The following is a 20,585-nucleotide window of genomic DNA, read 5'->3' as shown; positions in this document are numbered from 1 at the left end:
GTTGAAGCGATAAAGGCTGAGGGCTGCCTTGGCTGGAGTGACCATGAGATGGTGGAGGTCAGGATCTTGTGTGGCAGGAACAGCATAGCAAGCAGAATCGCAACCCTGGACTTCAGTAGGGCCAACTTTGGCCTTTTCAAGCAATTGCTAGGAGAAGTCCTATGGGAAAGAGTACTTGAAGGTAACAGGGCTCAAGATAATTGGTTAGCATTCAGGGTCTGCTTCTTCCAAGCTAAAGATCAGAGCATCTCGACACGTAGGAAGTCAAGGAAGGGAGCCAGGAGACCTGCGTGGTTAAACAGGGAACTGCTGGGTAAGCTCAAGTGGAAGAGGAGAGTTAACAGATCACAGAAGGAGGGGCTGGCCACTTGGGAAGAATATAAGGCTGTTGTCAGAGGGTGTAGGGAGACAACCAGGAAAGCTAAGGCCTCCTTAGAATTAAAACTTGCAAGAGGGAACAAGGACAACAGAAAGAGCTTTTTCAAATACATGGCAGATAAAACTAACACCAGAGGAAATGCAGGCCCACTGATGAATGAGGTGGGTGCCCTGGTGACAGAAGATACAGAGAAGGCAGAGTTACTGAATGCCTTCTTTGTCTCTGTCTACTCTGCCAGAAGCTGTCTTGAGGAGCTCCACACCGCTGAGGCCCCAGAGGAAGTCGGGACAATGGAGGAGTTTTCCTTGGTCAAGGACGACTGGGTTAGGGAGCAATTAAGCAATCTAGACACCGATAAATCCATGGATACAGACGGGATGCACCCACAGGTGCTGAGGGAGCTGGCTGAGGTCATTGCTGGACCACTCTCCATCATCTTTGCCAAGTCTTGGGACATGGGAGAGGTGCCTGAGGATTGGAGGAAAGCAAATGTCATTCCAGTCTTCAAAAAGGGCAAGAAGAAGGACCCAGGTAACTATAGACCGGTCAGCCTCACCTCCATCCCTGGAAAGGTGCCATCTCAAGGCATATCAAGGATAAGAGGGTCATTAGGGGCAGTCAACATGGCTTCACCAAGGGTAAGTCATGCTTGACCAACCACATAGCTTTTTATGAGGACATAACCAGGTGGAGAGATGATGGCAAAACAGTGGATGTGATCTCCCTTGACTTCAGTAAAGCATTTGACACAGTCTCCCACAGCATCCTCACAGCTAAACTGAGGAAGTGTGGTCTGGACAATGAGGTAGTGAGGTAGACTGTGAGCTGGCTGAGGAAAGAAGCCAGAGACTTGTAGTCAATGGGATAGAGTCTAGTTGAAGGCCTGTATCTAGTGGAGTGCCTCAAGGGTCGGTACTGGGACCAGTACTATTCAATGTATTCATCAACAACTTGGAGGAGGGAATAGAGTGCACTGTCAGCAAGTTTGCTGATGACACCAAACTAGGAGGAGTGGCTGACACGCCAGAAGGCTGTGCTGCCATCCAGCGAGACCTGGACAGGCTGGAGAATTAGGCAGGGAAAAATTTAATGAAATATAACAAGGGCAAGTGTAGAGTCTGGCATCTGGGCAGAAACAACCCCAGGTTCCAGTATAAGTTGGGGAATGACCTGTTAGAGAGCAGTGTAGGGGAAAGGGACCTGGGGATCCTGGTGGACAGCAAGATGACCATGAGCCAGCACTGTGCCCTTGTGGCCAGGAAGGCCAATTGCATCCTGGGGTGTATTAGAAGGGGGTGGTTAGTAGATCGAGAGAGGTTCTCCTCCCCCTCTACTCTGCCCTGGTGAGACCACATCTGGAGTATTGTGTCCAGTTCTGGGCCCCTCAGTTCAAGAAGGACAGGGAATTGCTGGAGAGGGTCCAGTGCAGGGCAACAAAGACGATTAAGGGAGTGGAGCATCTCCCTTATGAGGAAAGGCTGAGGGAGCTGTGTCTCTTTAGCTTGGAGGAGACTGAGGGGTGACCTCATTAATGTTTACAAATATATAAAGGGTGAGTGTGAGGAGGATGGAGCCAGGCTCTTCTTGGTGACAACCGATGATAAGACAAAGGGCAATGGGTGCAAACTAGAACACAAGAGGTTCCACTTTAATATGAGAAGAAACTTCTTCACAGTGAGGGTGCCAGAGCACTGGAACAGGCTGCCCAGGGGGGTTGTGGAGTCTCCTTCTCTGGGGACATTCAAAGCCCACCTGGACACACTCCTGTGTAGCCTCATCTAGGTGTTCCTGCTCTGTCAGGGGGATTGGACTAGATGATCCTTTGAGGTCCCTTCCAATCCCTAACATCTTGTGATTCATAACGTGATGTCTCTCAGTCATTCCCCCACACTGGGCTCAGGTGCCGAACAGTTGCAAAAACAACATTCCTCCTTCAGTGATTCCTTACAGGGCTCAGGGGAAGGCAAGTGAGCAAGACGGTGCTCGGGACGGGCTTTGGCGGTGGGAGAACCGGGGATCGAACCCAGTACGTTTCGGACAACCCTCCGGCGACCTGGCCGCTCCTCCAGCGAGATGCTACCGCCGGAGAACGCACGGCGCCCCCTACAGGCCTCGCACCGCCCTGCGCGCCCGCCCGGCTCTGGGGGTACCCACCGAACTCGCTGCCTCCCACCACCACACCACGCCGACACCGCCCGCCTCGCAGCCCCAAACGCTCCTCCCACACACGCACAACAGCCTCGAGCCCCCCTTTTTCTTCGCTTGCTCCTCCTATAGACACCACCTTCAGCCCTGCTACAACCCCACCTGCCCCACCCCGGCAAAACACACACACACACACCCCCACGGCACCGAGCCTTCCTCCCTGCTCCCCTGCCCGATGCTCTCCCTCCCTCCCTGTGCCCAACTCTACACCCTCTGCCAGAGCCCAAGACCTCGGGCTAGCACTCTGGGGTTGTTCCAGCACCTCAGTGTCTTGTAGTGCAGGTCCTCAATTCCTCGAGTGCTCTGTACACTAGTAACACAAGAATCCTTTAGTTTTAGGTACAGCAGTTGTAATCAACTAGTTACATTCAAAAAGCATCTAGGGAATTTTTTCCAGTGTTTAGTTCACAATACAAACAGCATGCAGCGAAGGAACTGAACAAGAGCTTAGGAAAAATACTCTGCACTTTAAGAAAGTAAAGCCATACCTAGTAAGATAATCTGCAACTTTGGGGTTCTTCAGAAGGTCCACGTGTAGATCAACAGAGTATTTTCTTGTTAGAGTACCATCTCCATTTACAACAATATTGAATATTAACTGAAATGTCTGATGGATATTTCGAGCATGAAAGAGCTAAAAGGGAGGAGAAAGTTACATACAGGCACATACTTACTTTGCTGGGTCTTCTGCTTATTAAAACTACCTGGCATTAGAATTTCATTTTGCCCATGTGACCACTAGTTTTATCTACAACTTAAGAATAGAACAGACTTCAAAATATCACTTACTTTTTCTCCTACTTCATTTAAAGTGAGGCTTGATAAACACAGGCATTACAATTTTTATACTGTTCTATAAAACACAAACCTTACAGATTCTACATATGTATAAATAAGCCATACAGCTCATGAATAACAATATTAGAAATATATTTGAATTATAACTGTTCTCTAGGAAATTTATTTGGATCTATTTGGTTATTGGTCCCACAAAAACAAGCACAAGAAATGCTAAGGTAATTCCCCAGAGTCCAGTAACCCTCTTTTGCCCTCAAGCCAGAGAATCGTGCCACAAAAAACCAAAAAACCTCTTACCAAAGATTTTATCTTAATTTGAAGAGGAAAGTTGTGACGACAGAGATTTGCCAGGAGTCCTAAACATGGTATCATCACCTCATCTTCTGTGAACTGACTTAAAAGAATAATTCAGAAAGTCAAACAAAGACTTTTTATTAAAGCATACAGAAATTAGTTACAAGAAATTGCAGGCTGAGGTGGTTGGGGGACTTTTTGTTTTGTTTTGGTGTGTGGGTGTTTTGTTTTTTTAACTAGACACCATTCTGCCAAGCCAAGCAAAATTCAGATTGCAATCCCCATAGTGTGGGCAGTTTCTAACTGAGCACATCTGTAAAAAAAAAAACAACAAACCAGTATCAGAAACCAGTATTATCCAATGTCCTTTATTGCAGGTGCTTTTAATAGTCACTAGATCTCTTACAAGGACCCTTGCACAAAAGTCGTTTTAAGCTAACATAAGCCTGTTCCTAATGACAAGCATGAATTTTCCCCTGGTTCTTCTCTTTGACAGCTCCCTGGGGCATGGGGGTGGGCTAGGAGGCCACTTAATATCCAGCCACTGAAAGTCCCACAACCACTGCATTTGACAGGCTGTAACAACATGGTTTTCAAAGAAAAACCACTCTTTATTTCAGAGCAAAAATGTGACAGCTCACTCTGGAGACCAGGTTAGTGCAATATGTGAACGGCCTTCAGAAACTTTAGACTCTCAGCCAGGTATTTCCCATAAGACAAGACAACTGAGTACACACACATGATGCACTAGAAATGAAATTAGTTCATCGATGTTAGCACCACCACAAAACACGGGAATATTGTAGGTTAGCCTCTGTAGCAACTGAATGCTCTGAGGAAATAAAAAGCTGTTCACATGTGTCTTTCCTACAGCATCTCACTGAAGAATGTTACAAATTACAAAAGCTGGAACCGAAAGGACAAATAACAAGACACCACAACTGAATTCATTTTCAGACCCTGTGATGTTACCTAACAATTACACAAGCTGCTGTGAGCCCACTGGGTCATGTCCTGCCACAATGATGTACTTATTAAAAGCCCAAACAGATGCATAAGGTTTTATTTTGACAGAGCCATTACCTTTTTAGACCATCCAATTTTCCACTTTGCCTCGTCAACAAGGTCTCCACTCTGTCAGGGACAAAGGGGCTTTGTCCTGTTGAAAGATCTAAGAGTTTCACCAAAATGCAAAAAGAGCTTTGCAACCTCATGCAGAAATTATGCTTAGAGGAAAAGAAGTTTGCTGTGAGGACTGCCAGCAGATCTAATGGTAGTTAAGTCCTTCATACAGCATCCTTTCAGTACATAATTGAATTAATACAAAATTAATACACGTAAGTATGACAAAAATCACAGCGTAGCATAGCAGCTGAAACTAAGTATCTCATAAATACCTGATATAAGAACTTAAAGGTCTTGCTTCACACTAGGGTGGACAAGTAGATTAAAATTGATTCCTTGATAGAGTTATCTAGCAAGAGCTAAATTAAAGAAGCCAGTTCTGCTTAGGCAGTCCTGGAAAAGATGTAGCAAACAAAGATGACAGGCAAAGCAACAGATCAGTTGGAGAGGGACTAATTCTTAAAATTTTCCAGACCCAGCAGGTTGGAGAAGGTAGTTAAAAACCCCAGCAACCCATATAATCTTACAGTAACTGTTTCAAAAATCTAAAAGGAAGCTCAAAGAGGCTAAAAACAAGAGGAAGCAGAGGAGACAAACAAGACATCATTATAAAGGACTCACATCTTCAATAACTACTCATACATGCTGACAAACTAAGCAGGGAAGGGATTTGGGTTTTTTCCCTGTATAGGTAACCTACATATGTAGGTTATGGTGGGCACAGAGCTCCCTGAACAATGAAGTCCCAATTCTGTGAAAAGGGGAAATAATGCATCACAAGAAACAAGTTAGAGGCAGGAGAACCTGTTTTGTAATTGGGAAACCTGATGCACACAGGCCCAGCCCACTGGAGAGCCCAAGCTGCTGCTCAGCAAACACTCCAATGGCAGAGGTAACTGAGTGACGACAGTTGCTGATGTAATGTGGATTATCCCAGTGACGACAGTTGCTGATGTAATGTGGATTATCCCAGTGACGACAGTTGCTGATGTAATGTGGATTATCCCAATCTTTGCATCTCCTAGGCATGTTTATCCACTTCATTAAAAAAGGTAGTCCCTTCAAGCTCCAAAAATCAAGGAAAAGAGAATAATTCCTCATCCTACCCAGTGAGGAAGCAAATTCTGACAAGCATGATCATCGCCATTTCACAGAGGTGACTTCAGATCTGCTTCTTAGGGTGACTCAACATCTTACCTGGCCTAGTACACGCTGTCAGTTGGCTCAGCCACACACTGCACTACAAACATTTCATCTGTCTCACCTTATGCTTTTTCCAAGAGGTTCATCACCTATGCCACAGAATGAGCACCTGTCTTGTCTGCCCTTTCCCAGATTCAAGAAAAAAAGTTCAGATGCAAACCTTACCCAGCTGTGATAGCAAAGTAACCACAGACAAGGTGAGAGATGGGTTTGTATTGGCATCCTCAAGGAGTTCTACCAGGCAACTGAGACATTCACTTGGTAGAATCTGATTTGAAGCAAATAAACATGTAAGCTTCTGTCCAGAGATAACCTGGAGATGAAGGGAGAAAAACAACCTTAATTACTCAACTGCAACAAAGCATTTAACAAAAACGTCAAAGCTCAGAGTCGTATTAAATAGATTTTGCCCAGTTTGACAAACTGAGGATGTTAAGTGCCACTCTAAAAGGACATTCACTAGAAAAAAAAAGAGGGAAAAAAAGGGGGAGGAAAGAGAAGAGGGCGAAGAGGGCCCTCAGTCAACATGTCCATCTCTCACCACACCATGGTGCCCAGGCCAAGTAACAGACAAGGCTCTACCTGGAGCTCAGATGCCCCTGAGCAGCAAACACCTTTTGTTACATGTTGCATGAAACTGGTGAACACCCAACACAAGACCAGCCCATCAATCAAGCTCCATTTTTAAAGATGTGAAAGGAAATTACCCTTGTAGCTCAGAATTTCCAGGAATATGAAGAAAGTCCCCAAAAGGGTACACTATGTGCTTCACCTACGTCCATGTAAACATGTTGTACACCTCCGTGTGCACACACAAACACCATAAACCACTACAATATAGTACACAGTGATTCTTCGGGGATGTGGCTGAACACCGACAGGCCCACCAGCTCTCCTGCCGGCCGGCACCGGGCGAGTGTCCCCATCTCCAGGCGCTGAGCCCCAGAAGAGGCCGCGGGACAGCCCAGGCCCGCACCCCCGGGCGCCTGCAGCCAGCGGCGGGGCGGAGAGAAGCCAGCCGAGGCCGGGGCCCGAACAGAACCACCCGTGCCCACAGGCCCGAGGGGACACCACGGCCACCCGCACAGGCCCGGGAACCCCGACACGGCGCCGCTCGCACCTCCAGGCCGTGCCGCAGCAGCGCCGCGTTGGGCGGGTCGCGGCCGCCCGGGGCTGCGTGGCTGCGAGCAGCAGGGACTTCATGCAGCCCGGGACAGCCATGGCACCTCAGCTCCGCTCCCAGACCGCGCAGCCACAAACTCCGCTCAGATTCCCCGCCTCCGCCCTTCTGACGGGAGCAGCCACTGGGAGGCAGCGGCCGGAACCCGCGGGGCCTGACGGGAGGGGCCGCGGCGCCGCGTGGCTGCAGGGGGCGGAGCCTGGCGGGTGTCGCTCGGCAACCGGCAACGCGCGTCGGGGCTGCGGAGCTGCTGCTTTACCACGTAAAAAACCCAGGATTTGCATCCACTTGCGTGGTGACTGCGGCTAAAAGGGCTCAGGTGGGGCCGAGGCAATGCTGGAAATTCGGTCGAGAGATCTTCTTCCAGCCCCATCTATGGCAATAACTTGAGGAGTGAAGATGCTCTGGGATTCCACCTGCTCCCCCAGGCATGGTGTTCCTTGCTGCTGCCCTTGTGGTGCAGGTTAGCCTTTGCTAGTGATACCTTTTTTTGGGGAGGGGAGGTGAGGGCGATGGGAAAACCGGAGATCGAACCAGGCACCCTCCAGACGGGGGGTCCGGCGACCCGGGCGCTCCTCCAGCGAGACCCCACGGCCGGAGAACGCGCGGCGCCCCCTACAAAGCTCCGTGATTCTGTGATTCATAGTCTGATGTCTCTCAGTCGTTCCCCCGCGCTGGGCTCCGGTGCCAAATCAGTTGCAAAAACAACATTCCTCCTTCAGTGATTCCTTACAGGGCTCAGGCGACGGCGAGAGAGCGAGGCAGGTGTGGGGGGTGCTGAGAAAACCGTGGATCGAGCCAGGTACGTTCCGGACCACTCTCCGGCGACCTGGCCGCTCCTCCAGCGAGATCCCACGGCCGTGGGACGCACGGCGCCCCCTACAGGACTCACAGCGCCCTGCGCGCCCGCCTGCCCGGCCCGGGCTGCTGTGCTGAGGCTGGGGGTGTGCAAGAGGTTGGGAGGGTGGACAGCAGGACAGGCGGGCGGTGGGTGGGCAAGAAAAGGCCGAGATGGGAATGGAACTGGGTCCCCTGCGGACCAGCGTTCCGCGACCCGGCCGCTCCTCTACCGCGGTCCCCACCACCGGGGGACGCCACAGCGCCCCCTACAAACCTCGCACCGCTCGCTAAACCCGGCCCGGGAGGTACCCACCGACTCGCTGCCTCCCACCCCCACGTCGACACCGCCCGCTTCACAGCCTCAGATGCTCCTCTCACACACGCACAACAGCCTCGAGCCCCCCTTTTTCCTCCCTTGCTCCCCTTCTGCACAGCACTTCCAGCCTCGCTACAACCCCACCTGCCCCCCCACCAAAACACACACCCCGCGACCCGCCGCCACCAGGGCCCCGAGCTTTCCTCCCCGCTCCCCTGCCCGCTGCTCCTTCTCCATCCCTCTCTCCCTGCACCAAACTCTGCCTCGCCTGTCAGAGCCCCAGACCTTCCGCTGCGCAATTGAAGTTGTTCCAGCACCTCAGTGTCTTGTAATGCGGGTCCTCGATTCCTCGAGTGCTCTCTGCTTCTGCTGACTCCCTCAGGGTAACACCTGAAAAGTGGCACGAATCTGGCCATGGATGCACGCTTGTTCCCAGATTCAGAATCTGAAGCTGCAGCCTCTGCTGGGCTGTAAATCCCAGTGGAAAGCACATCTACCTGCGGTGTAGCACATCCACCAGAATCTCTGCCAGCTAAAAAGCACCACAGCCCAGCCCCTGGTCCTGGCCTTTCCTAAGGCTGAACATCAGTCTGAGTGGCTGAGCATGTGGGGACTGCTGAGACTTTATTCAGAAAACCCATAGCATTCTGTGCTGTCACAGACCAGGCTGCTGGAGCTGGGATGTCTCAGCACAGCAGCTGCTCAGGGTGACATGTGTAACAACCAAGTACCAGGCAGGCTTCTGAATTTGTGAGTCAAGAGACACATCAGTGCGTGCGCTTCTACGGAGCAAGAGAGGCTTTTTGTCATGGTTGAGATGGACAAACGACATAGACTAAGTTCTTCCAGGATGAAAGTAGCAGATGCCATTTATTGCCACAAGTGCATTTTTATACAGTTTTACCAATTAATGTGTCTCTTCATTATTGGTTACAAGTTACAGCAGTAACATCTCATTGGCTAATTTTGCTATCATCAATGTTACTCTTTTACTCCCTTCTCTCTCACGGTTACATCCTTAACATCTCCAGATATTCCTTTATTACCATCTTCCTCACGGGTAGGCCTTCATATCTTCAAGGCTAATTTCTGTTCCCATGCCCTCCGTAAGGGAATCCACGGACCCACCGTAGTCCCCCACAGCTTTTTTTCTCTCCAATAGTACCATTTTTTTGTGGAGAAATAATTTGTTTTCAATGCATTATTTTTGACACATGTGCTGGTATTTCTGGCAATGCCAGAGTTAATTTATACTCTTACGTTTTACCTCCTTCATGCTACAAGTACCAGCCTGGCACCAAAAACTGTTAGTGCTGTTAAACTTATAATGAAGTCCAAAGCACTAAAAAAAGCCCATTTACAAATAGTGGTGTGAAAGATACATAATAAGAAAGAAATCAAACTAGTATTACCCATAAAAATACATAAATAATTTGTGAAAGATCACACAACCAAGACAAATGTCTTCCTCAAGATCACAAACTGGGAGGCAGTTGGCACTAGTGACTGGGAGAATCAGGACATAGGTTTCAGCTCTGGCTCAGGCTGCTAGTTGCAGGCACCTTCAGAACAAAAGTGTATATTAAATACTTACATTTAGAGGTAAGAATAAAGTAAATTCTTACATTAGGAAAAATCCCCCAACATGCACATTGCAATACAGAGCTAATGGCCATGGCAAATGAAATATAGCAAGCAGTCTCATTTGTACCATATCTATTAAAAAAAAGGATGTGTTAATACCAACGTGCATCTAGAACTTGCACTCCTCTTGTAATCTGCCAGAACCATTCATCAATATTAAAAGTATTTCAAACCATTTTCATGTTGTTGATTAATTCTTTATGACGCGGATCAAACACAGCCTTTTTGTTTTAATTCCAAACTACAGTATAATCCTAGTATTCCTTGACATAACTGAAATACTATCCACTATCCAACAATGAGCTAATATGAATTGCGCACAAAGTAACAGAGCTGAGAGGCTTAACAGAGCTTAAAGGTTTTTAAGCATCATATGATTCCAGGAGAACTTTTGTCTTCTATGGTTTTTATCAACATCTATTGGTTCTGCCATAAACTACCGCTTTATGCACATTCATTTATCGTATTTATACTGCTTCCTTCTAACAGATTGTTCATTTTAGGAGTAGACTTCCTGGACAGTTTGCTGACTGAAAAACCAAAATACACATACATGCACACTGATACCCTTCCCCCACCCATATATATGTACAGAGATATGCATGTATGCATGCATCTATTATAAAAATTATTTTCTTGCTGAACAAAAATACATAGTAGCTGGTCCTGGAGCCACTGGGAGAAAATAGAGCTGCTCTCACAGTCTGCAAAAGGCACTAATACCAGTGGTCCAGATCCAGAGTGGAGAACACTCAGCGTGCAGCTCTCCCCAGCCCATCTGGTGTGTGGTGGCACAGCCTGAAACAGCAGCTTCCCAAGTCCTCACATTGTTGATCATTCAGGGCAAGACAGTGACATAATCACTGTCGCTAACATCTGTAAAGAAATCAATTAACAACAATGATGTTGTCATTGCAAGTGGCAAAGCCTATGTTGCCTTTTCTGAGCCATCAATTGCTGCTATTAAACATTTGCATCCAGGTGAGACCCCTCCTCCTGAGGAACAACAACATGTTGGAAATAATCCATACTTCATTATTGCAGCTTTTTATCTGATTTACTACGACTATAGTATAACACACCCGTTCTTCTCTAGATAAATACCCAACAGAAAAGCTCTCCTCCCAACTAAGGGAGGAGAGCCTGGAAAAAAACACTGTGGAAACTGACTGTCTCTTCAAGCAACCACCCTCAAACGCACTGTTCCTGGGCTAGAAAACAATGCTCAAAATGTGTCCAGCCACCAGTATCGTGATCCCAGTCCTGGGCTTTGTTGCACTGGAGCATGGGGTCCCGCACGTGCCACTGAGCCAGCTGCTGGTGGGTGCCACAGGAGGGACGGGGCCAGAAAAGCGTGGTGTGCACTTTAGGAAGCACTGGGGTGTTTTACATGGTGCCCGCATTTCAGAAAGACATCCACCCTGGCATTAACCCAAACTCCCCCTGTGAGCAAAAGCAGTCTGAGGGGCAATTTGGGATTGCCATATAAGTGAAATTTAAATTAAAATTCAACAGCCACAATTCCGAACTCATTTGATTATTTCTCAAAGCCCCCGTTTTTATGACAACCACAAACATTTTGATAGTGAAATGAAAGGTTTTGTTTTCCTCCCTGTGAGCCCAGACCAAACCATCATACATCCTCTGGAAAAGTCCATGTTGCAGGACAAGACAAGAAAATGTGTATGACACCTGATTTCTCCTAAAAATATACCCAGGCTACTGCAGTATTTTCATCCCCCTGAAGCAGCCATGACAAGTTACCATAAAAACCTTTTTTTAGAGCAAATGTGGCACATGTGCCTTAGTGATACAAATGATAATGTGACGTTGTGGACACTGGATACGCCTCTGCTGCTGTTTCCCTCAGCAAGGGTATTGCTGCACCGGCCCTTGAAAATGCAGCTCAGTGCGTGAAGTGGTGGGGAGAGCTCCCTGCTTTCTGTCCTGTCTGCTTTGACACAGGAGCTGTTGCACTGCTGTTATGTGCAAAAAAACAGCATCTGTCACACAGACAGGAGGTGTGACGGCAGCACAGAGCAGCTGGCCCTCCTGACCCCATTGATCCAGCATTTCTCATGAGGTGTAAATCACACAGAAGACTAGATACACCTAGAATTTTTTTCCTGTATGATAACTGCACTTACAGAAAGGATTTCCCTTGCTCATTACACTTGGTCTTCTAGTCAAAGGACCCAGAAAAGTTTCCAGGTTATTTTGCTGCCTCTAACCTGGTGGATACTGAAGCTGAGCATTGTACAGCACTGATATGAAAAGTGGCTTGGAAAGTGGGTGAGGGATGCTGGCAAGTTATCAACAGTATCTCTGTTCATCGTTCCCAAAGCAAGGATGTAAGGATGACATGGGACTATAAAACATATTCTACCACACTTGTCAATGCAGTCATTTTAAAAAAGAAACCACCAAAACCACTAAGGCAGAACTATATTTCTCACCCTCATAGATGTCATCTTTTTCTGACTTAAACCTCTGTTTTCTTTGTGAGGCCTTCGGTTTCATTACTGGATAGCGGAGGTTTGTTATCAGTCCTTGATTTGGCTTTTCGTAACTGTATATGAGATCCTTCAGTGTTCTGAAGAGCCTTGCTGGAATACCTTCAGAGGTCTGCAATGAAAGGAAAAAATGTTTATTTGGAACTACTCTTCAGATAGATTCCCCTAAAAGAAAGGAATTATAGGTTGCTTCTTGTTTCCCAAGGAGCTGTTCTGGAACCAGACTGGGTGACAGAGTCTGGTACTAGCCTTTGGCCACTGGGGACACCTGCTTGGTGATGTGCTCTAGGTCCTAAGTGTCACCTCCCTCACTCAATTTTTTTTTTCTATTATTTTTTTAAAGGAGTGGTTTAAAATATGGGCCCAGGTGTGTTGCAGAGGGACGGCATTACAGACTTCCCCCTGGTGACAGAGCACAAGGTTAGGGCCAATGTGTTTTGTTCTCACTTAGAAGGTTTTATTTTAATGCTTGAGTGACAAACAGAAGCCAAACACGTTGTCCAATGTCTGCATTGTCAAGCAAAGGACATCTGCAGATGCAGCAGACACATCTGAGGATCCGCAGGGAAGTCCTTGGCCCTAACTTTCTCTTTTAGGTAGGAGTGTATTATTTGTCTCAGGTTTGTGACTTTCACCAGAGAATCCTGAGCCAAGCTGGGGTCAGGGCAGGACAGCAGACCTGAACTGACCAAAGGGCTGTCATCTGCCATAGGACACTGTGCTCAGCAATAAAAGGTCAGGGAAAGTGGGGATGTGCGTAGTTATGGCATTTGTCTTCTCAAGTAACCATTACACGTGCTGAGGTCGTGCTTTCAAGAAGGTGGCTAAACATCTGCCTCCCAAGGGAAAGTAGTGACTAAACCTCTTATTTGCTTTGCTATGCTTGTGTGTACAACTTTGCTTCACCTGTTAGGCTGTCTTTTAGCTTGATCCAGGAGTTTCCTCACTTTTGCTCTTTATGTTCCCTTCCCACACCCCATCCTGCTAAGGTGGGGAGGGAGCAAGCAGCTGTGTGGGTGCTTAGCTGCTGGTTGGGGTCAACCTACCATACTCTAGAAAGTTCATGGTTGAGTCTGGCCCTTAAAAAACCCAATCTCCCCTCCATCATGAATATATTATTTAAGTCAATTATTTTAGTGAGCTAAACCAATCTAACTTAAAAATGCAAAGAACAGAACTCTTCTTTCACATTCTTGGCAAAATCTTGTAAGGAAAACTGGGTTTGAAACAACTAAGTGATTGAGTTATTATCTGCTGATAGGCATGACAGCAAACCCCACTAGAGTGGCTGTAGCCCAAAATAGATTACTTTTTGTCAACAAACCATTCTTCTTAATGGGAAATGATCTCTTTCGTACTCAGTCCAAACCACTAATAAGCAAGATATTACCTGCATATGAGAGCTTGGTGTGCCCTTTATGGACCAAGTTCCTCATTCCACTGAAATGCTACTTAATTGTCAGCTGTCCTACTACAAGCAGAGAAGCAAGCCATCTTTTAAAGTGTCCTTTCACCCTGGCCAGGGATTTGATTGATGCAGTCTGCTCTTATGCTTATGTAAGCAGCATTATCTGAGGCCATCACTTCAGGTATCTCAGAATTGCACAGAATTATAGATAGGCCTCTTTAAACTGAAAAGATCATTGCAGTATTCCAAAGCCCTACAAGGTGCTGGGTTCAATGGCAGAGCTTTCAAGTAGAAAAAGATAATTAGGAACAGGAGCAAGTAATGGAAGTGATAGATTTTTCTTCAATGCTATCAAAAATAAATTATCAAATCAGAAAGCAGCTGGTCAACAAATAACAGATCCACTTAGGTTATAAGGGAATTCTACAAAGATAATAGCTACTTCTGATATCATATGCAATAATAAGTATAACATTAAAAAGTCAAGAACTGAGTAGAGAAGAAAGCAAATTTGGAAATATTTTCTAAGGTAATGTGTTCATTTATCTATATATATTTTTTAATCAAGACAAGGATCTTTAGTGTGATCTTTACAGATGAAATGAGAGTTACTCACCTCTATTCTAAAATATCCTTGTTGTTCTCTGAAGATGCGGTAAGTGTAGATGAGTTCTTCAAAGCTGTGAAAAACATTATTGTATAATAATATATGCTTTTTATCAACAGTCAGACCACTGCAACTTGTTTAGAGTGCTACAGCTGATCTTGACAGTCAGCTTTTGGTTTTGTTTGCTTTCTTGTATCTTAAACTGCAATACGATGAAAGACTAAAAAGAAAGAAACAAATATAAAGGGATGCCTCATGCTAAATAGCATCAATTATATGTATATGTGTATATATATATATGTATTTACTTTTCCATTTGATTAATATACCGGAGCTTTCAAAATACTTGAAATTCTCTAAGTAATATGTTTAATAGACCATTACCCAAAATTAGTTATGCATGTTGTTTTCTTAAGCTTCAGAAACCCAAATATTGCTTTATCATGCCTTGCCAATTCATATCTAACCCCCATTTATTTACCAAATTTATGGCACTCTTTTTGCCTGACCAAGTTAGGCCATGTATGGTAAACATAACTAAGAGTGCTGTGTTCAATCTGCGGTCACCGCACTTTGCTTAGAAAAGATCCTGATCAAGCATGTCTAACTAGCTCACCTCCACATCAGCTGACTGCCTGAGCTTTCCTCCAGCTTCTTAAGAATGGATCCTATTCTGTGGTTTGTACTACTACAGCTCCAATAAAATAGACCTGATAGGTGAAAGCAATGAAAATGCTTCAGGTTTATACATTCAGAAAGGGTTGGATGCCACTGAGAATTTGTATTACTTGTTCCGAGGCAGTAAAATACAAAATAGAGCCTGGAACTCTGCTGCAGGTGCCATGCAAGAGAAGAGCCTTTGCTTCCATAGGATGCCATAGGACACCATAGGACACCATAGTCCTTGCTGCTCACCAGCAGAATCGCTTCACAGCACTGGAAACTAGTTTGCGCAAATGTCAACATACAAATAAACTGCAGGCAAAGGGCTGTCATGGGTGTCACTGAGAACTACAGCGAGGAGAAGGGAAGTCGTGACCCACTTGACTCTCAAACTTTACACCGTCTTGGACAACCTTTTCACAACGGAAATACAGTGCTAACATGTACCTCTCCTTCAAAAATGGAGCTGTAAGGAAGACCTAAATAGCTACAAAGACAAAAGTGAAGTGTGTCTTTCCCTGAAGCCATACTCTAGGGGAAAAATGGGCTGGCTTCCAACTAATTGCTACATCCATAAGAGAAGTAGTCACCTTTCAAAAGACTGATCTACAGCTGAGAACAAGGATGAGAAATTCACATGGGATATGACACAAGACTGCAATGCTGCATGGAAACAAACACATTGACATGGAGTGATGCTCTGAAAGATGGTCTTTGTAAAGGTCTAACATACCGGTAGAAGTTCGGAAGGATGTGAGGGGAGAGAGAAAGAAAATCATATTAATCTAAGCAGTGGTAAAGACTGATTCTGTATTAAACTTGCAGTTCACCTTTCACGTGAGATCTACCGGCATTCCTCTGAAGAAGAGAACAGGTGAGGAGGTTGCTATGGCATACACAGGACTGTGAAGTTGCAGAATGTTTTTCATGTAATCTACTTTCCATGTGGGAGCTCTCAAGTAATTGCAGGATCACAAATCCATATTCATGTTCCTCCCACTCTGCCCCACACAATGACCTCTTGAGCTGTCTGTACCTTCATATATTCCACATGTGATCATGTACCAGGCTACTTCTACCTGGAATATGTTTGATTTGACCAGAATATAGCTGGAGATACATATGATAAGAGCATCTGTGATATTAGGGACATAACAGTGGGCTGAGTCTCTGATCCCACTGACAAGAGTGGTGGAAGTTACATCATATTTTTAACAAAGTGTGAGCCTGAAAATGTCTGCAAACAGCAGGTAGTATTGAAGACATAAGAGGTTGTGAGGTAAAATTGAATGAGACAGAGTTAGAAAAGCAAAACAAAAGGGAGCCTAGAGTTAGCAAAATGAGATGTTTAATATCTTGAAGTACACGGTTATTCCAAAAAGTGTTTTCAAAGAACTTATTAACTAAATCTAACACAGGCCTTTATATAAGAGTAACTTGTTTCCACAGGCATCCCATCCTCTCAACTATCTTCTTATCCTCCTCATGTGTGATACCTCCCTAATCTTCATATTGCAGTTACACTAAAAGAAGGCTGTTGAATTCTTGGAGAGATGTTAGCAGAAAATGGCCTCCACTCACCAGCACTCAAAAAATGACTGCACAGGTCCTACTTCTAAGAAAATTATTATTCCTTTGCATTTCCCAGGGTTATTATTATTATTATTATTATTATTATTATTATTATTATGCAGGTATTTGAACATTTGGGCTACTGATGGCATTGGATATATTTTGTCAACAGAAATAAAAGCTTTATTAAATTCTGAAATGACAGTTATTCAGAAGATGCACTGGAGATCATGACCATGGTCAAAAAAGGCAGTAAAGCTGCAAAGACATGTAAACCACAAACAGCGGTGGGAGGGTGTGGGTGAGGAAGCAGTATTTGAAAACGAGGCTTTTTAACTGGTACTCATGTTCATTGGAAGGATTTCAGCTGTAGCTACGCGAATTGAGCTGTCACAAGATGGAGAATATTAGGGTGAAAACCCATCTCCAGGGACTTGCAAGTAAACGAATAGTTACTCTGGAAATAAGCTACTTTGTTCTGCAAAAAAAAGATACTTTGGACTGCAATAAGAATAAGACTTCCAGTCAGAATCAGTTTGATTCAGAGTCGTATCACATGGATACAACTGTTTTTTTCCTCCTTGATATACCCATGGAAATTCACATGTTCCTGGCTTAAGACTATATTATAAATGTGTTTATTCTTCAAATATAGACATAGAAGTGAAAAAAAGCCTACCAGAAACTGGTTATTTTTGAAACTTGTTGTTTACCTAGTATCTAAATTTTGAAAGGTTAGTGCCTGGATATTATTTGGCTACTGTAATTTTTACTGAATGAACATGATACTACCATTAAAATGAAAACTTCTATTTCTACATTAACTACTAAATGCATATCGGCAGCTGCATATGGTACAAATGAATAAAGTGCCTGGTCTGGGCACAGGGATATCCAGTGGCAGAAAAGCAGGGTGAGAGGAGCTTTCTTTGGTACAATGGCGTGTTGAGCCATAAGGAGAACAATAGCAAGTAGGTCTGATCTGAGGCATTGTCAGAGACCCGGGACAGCTTTGGATGAAAGTGGCAGTGGGCGGTAGAGGAAGATGTATCAGCAGAGCTGTGCACCATGTCTGATTAGAGAAGAGATGCTTTTGAAGTGGTCTCACCATTCTGACCCCCAGATCCTCCATGGGAATGCTTGCCCCCATGTCCCAACCCGTAGAAGACAAAGAAAAGTTGGTTGTTTTCTGTAGCAAGTGAGTCAGTATCTCTGCCCATGGATCAGCTAATTTGAGAAGTGTGTGTCAGTTTGTGCATCAACCATGTTAGGTGCTAAGCAATGTTTTAAGATCCAATTCTAATCCAAAAGTTGTCTTGAAGCAGTATGGAGGGTTTCAGTGTTGATTGCCTCCAGTTTTAGGACAGCTCTCCTCTGCCTAGTCAACTACTGACAGACAGTCCAGATTCTGAGGCAATTCTGAGCCAGCACACTATTACCATCCCATTCACTATCTGAAGACAATCTTTGTTTTCACCTCTGCAAGCCAGTATCTGTTATACCATTGCTGTGACCTCTACAGATTAACCATTACGTTTGTTAATGCATGAGTTTTTAAAACTAAAAACCCACAGAGGATATCTGGAAGTCACATGCTTTGCCCAGAAGACTGTTGCCAGACAAAAGCATGTGTGCAAGCTATCACAAGGCAGACCTGCTTTGCCCTTAGGAAAAACAATAATTACAAAACAAACAAACAAAAAACCCCAACAACAACAAAAAAACAAACAAAAAAGAAAAAAGAAAGAAGAAAGGGAAAGAAACTGTGTTAGTGTGGCAGCAAGTTTAACCTTTATGTCAGCTTGCATCTGCCCACAATGTACTCTGGAGACATGCCTTCTGTTATATCAAGGAGTTCAAACTCACTGCACACACCTAACTAGCCCCTCACTTTCTCATCTACCTCTACTGCAGGAGATCACAATGGCCATCTTATGTCAGGGACTAACATTGTCATTCTTCCTGTGCCAGAATCTCCATTTGTCCCTTCTGACAGGGTATATGTGCTCTTTCCCTCCCACGCTCCCTGCCCTCCTGCACCCGCTACATTCATAGCATCATAGAATACCAGGTTGGAAGGAACCACAAAGATCATCTAGTACAATCTTTCTTGGCAAAAGCACAGTCTAGACAAGATGGCCCAGCACCCTGTCCAGCTGAATCTTAAATGTTGTCTCCTTCCACACCCTACTGAAGGCAGGTTACTGCAGCTCCCTCTCCGAGGGCTCAGTTTGTCCCCCACTTGCCATTTCTCTTCTCCTTGCCCTGTCATTTCACGGACCTCCATTTTCTACCCACCAGTCCCATAGCACTCCATTTCCCTCTCCCTTTTTCTCCTTTGTCCTTGATTTATTTCAAAAGAAATATGTTTTTGATTATTGATTATTTTTTTTTCCTGATATTTTGTAATGAATTAGATGAAGTGGTAAAATTTTTTCATGTCACACTCAAACACAGTTCTCAAAGAGAACACAAAACATAGGGTCAAACAAAGACTCTGAGTTACTAATTTATAAACTTTGAACACATTAGGAACAGATCAATTATATATGAAAAATGTAAACTAGGCTTCTTGAAAGGAAAATAAACATGCTATTCCCTATAGGAAAATAAAATTTTAGTTGTGGTAATTAAAGTTAAGGACTAGAAGTAGCAATTTTCTATGTCCATCTTGTTCATGGACTTGTCATATGAATTCGAACTGGACATTGTAGCTTTTGTCTCAGCTTATGTTATTACATCGAATAAAATTCCTTTGAAGCACCAGGCTAAGCTTTCATCAGATTGAAAGCATATGAAGACGAAAATGTTTTATAACCTACCATGAGACTTTTCAGTGTCTCAACAGTGCTAAAATGCTATTTACTCATCATTACAGAGTCAGCAACTTTGAGTAAGGTTCTTACTATGTTTTGGCAGGCAAAGCTATTTTATCTGGGTTCCTTGTCTGCAGAGAGACCAGCATCAGCAGGTTACAGTTCAGCTATCCTCTGTTGAATAAAATGTTGCAAAAATGTTGCAAATGCCACCCTCTCACCACTCCCTATATAGGAAGCCTAAGGCAACCAGCATCACTTGAATACATATACACACCCCCTTGGAGTCTGTTAATATTAGGGAAGAACTATTAATATTAGAGAAGATGAATGCTTGTCTTGGGATATATTTGAAAACTCATAAAAAGTTTAGTACGACAATACTTACAAAACACAGAGACATAAAGCTCCTTCCACATTTTCACTCTCTCGTATTAGATAGCTACCATTCTTTCTGTTCTTGCTCAGCAATTCTTCACAGGTTCTTCTGGTTATCTTCCCATGAAAAAATGGCAACTCCATGGATAAAAGGAAACAGTGTCTCTCACCCTTCAAGCCAGTTCCAGAAAAACTCAGAAGTCTGGCATTAAAAGAAGACTTATTCCAAATGTAGCTGTCTGCAGACAACTGAAACCAGAGGTGCTAAGTATGTTCATGCGTTCATCTGTGTTGTCATCGCTGATCTGTCCGTAGCAAAGCCGGCTGTCAGCCTGTGCTTACAGCCCATGAATACAGTGAACGCAGGAAATGGGAAATGGTTTGTCTGCACCGTTACACAGTCCACATCTGAAGGGAAGAACATTTCATCACATTAAATAGGCAGACATTTGAGTTGTGTATCACACTTCTAAGCTATGCAATATCTGAGCTGACAAGCAAGTATAGTTATATTTTTAAGTTAACGCTTAGGTTTAAAGTTGTTCAAAGCCCTGCAAATACAGTTCTTGCTCATAGTTTTGAAGACTTCTGCTTGCTTTGATTCCTTCCATTTCCAGACTTGCTTTCTAACACAGTTGTTTGGT

General features: G+C 44.7%; 1 protein-coding gene across 1 annotated transcript; it reads right to left on the bottom strand.

Annotated features, from left to right (window-relative positions):
* Positions 1–10,428: 10,428 nt before the first annotated feature.
* LOC308044486 (SH2 domain-containing protein 1B-like) lies at positions 10,429–20,085 on the bottom strand (the record flags this gene model as incomplete). The annotated part of the gene is made up of 4 exons (XM_080351219.1): positions 10,429–10,514; positions 12,441–12,609; positions 14,522–14,585; positions 19,952–20,085. The coding sequence occupies 4 exons, from the start codon at positions 20,083–20,085 to the stop codon at positions 10,429–10,431; spliced, it is 453 nt and encodes a 150-aa protein (XP_080207345.1).
* Between the last annotated feature and the right edge of the window lie 500 nt (positions 20,086–20,585).

The sequence above is a fragment of the Nesoenas mayeri genome (assembly GCF_963082525.1).
Source record: "Nesoenas mayeri genome assembly, chromosome: 1".
In the NCBI taxonomy this organism is placed as follows: domain Eukaryota; kingdom Metazoa; phylum Chordata; class Aves; order Columbiformes; family Columbidae; genus Nesoenas; species Nesoenas mayeri.
Note: the sequence above shows the minus strand (reverse complement) of the source record. Positions and strands in the feature narration are given on the sequence as shown.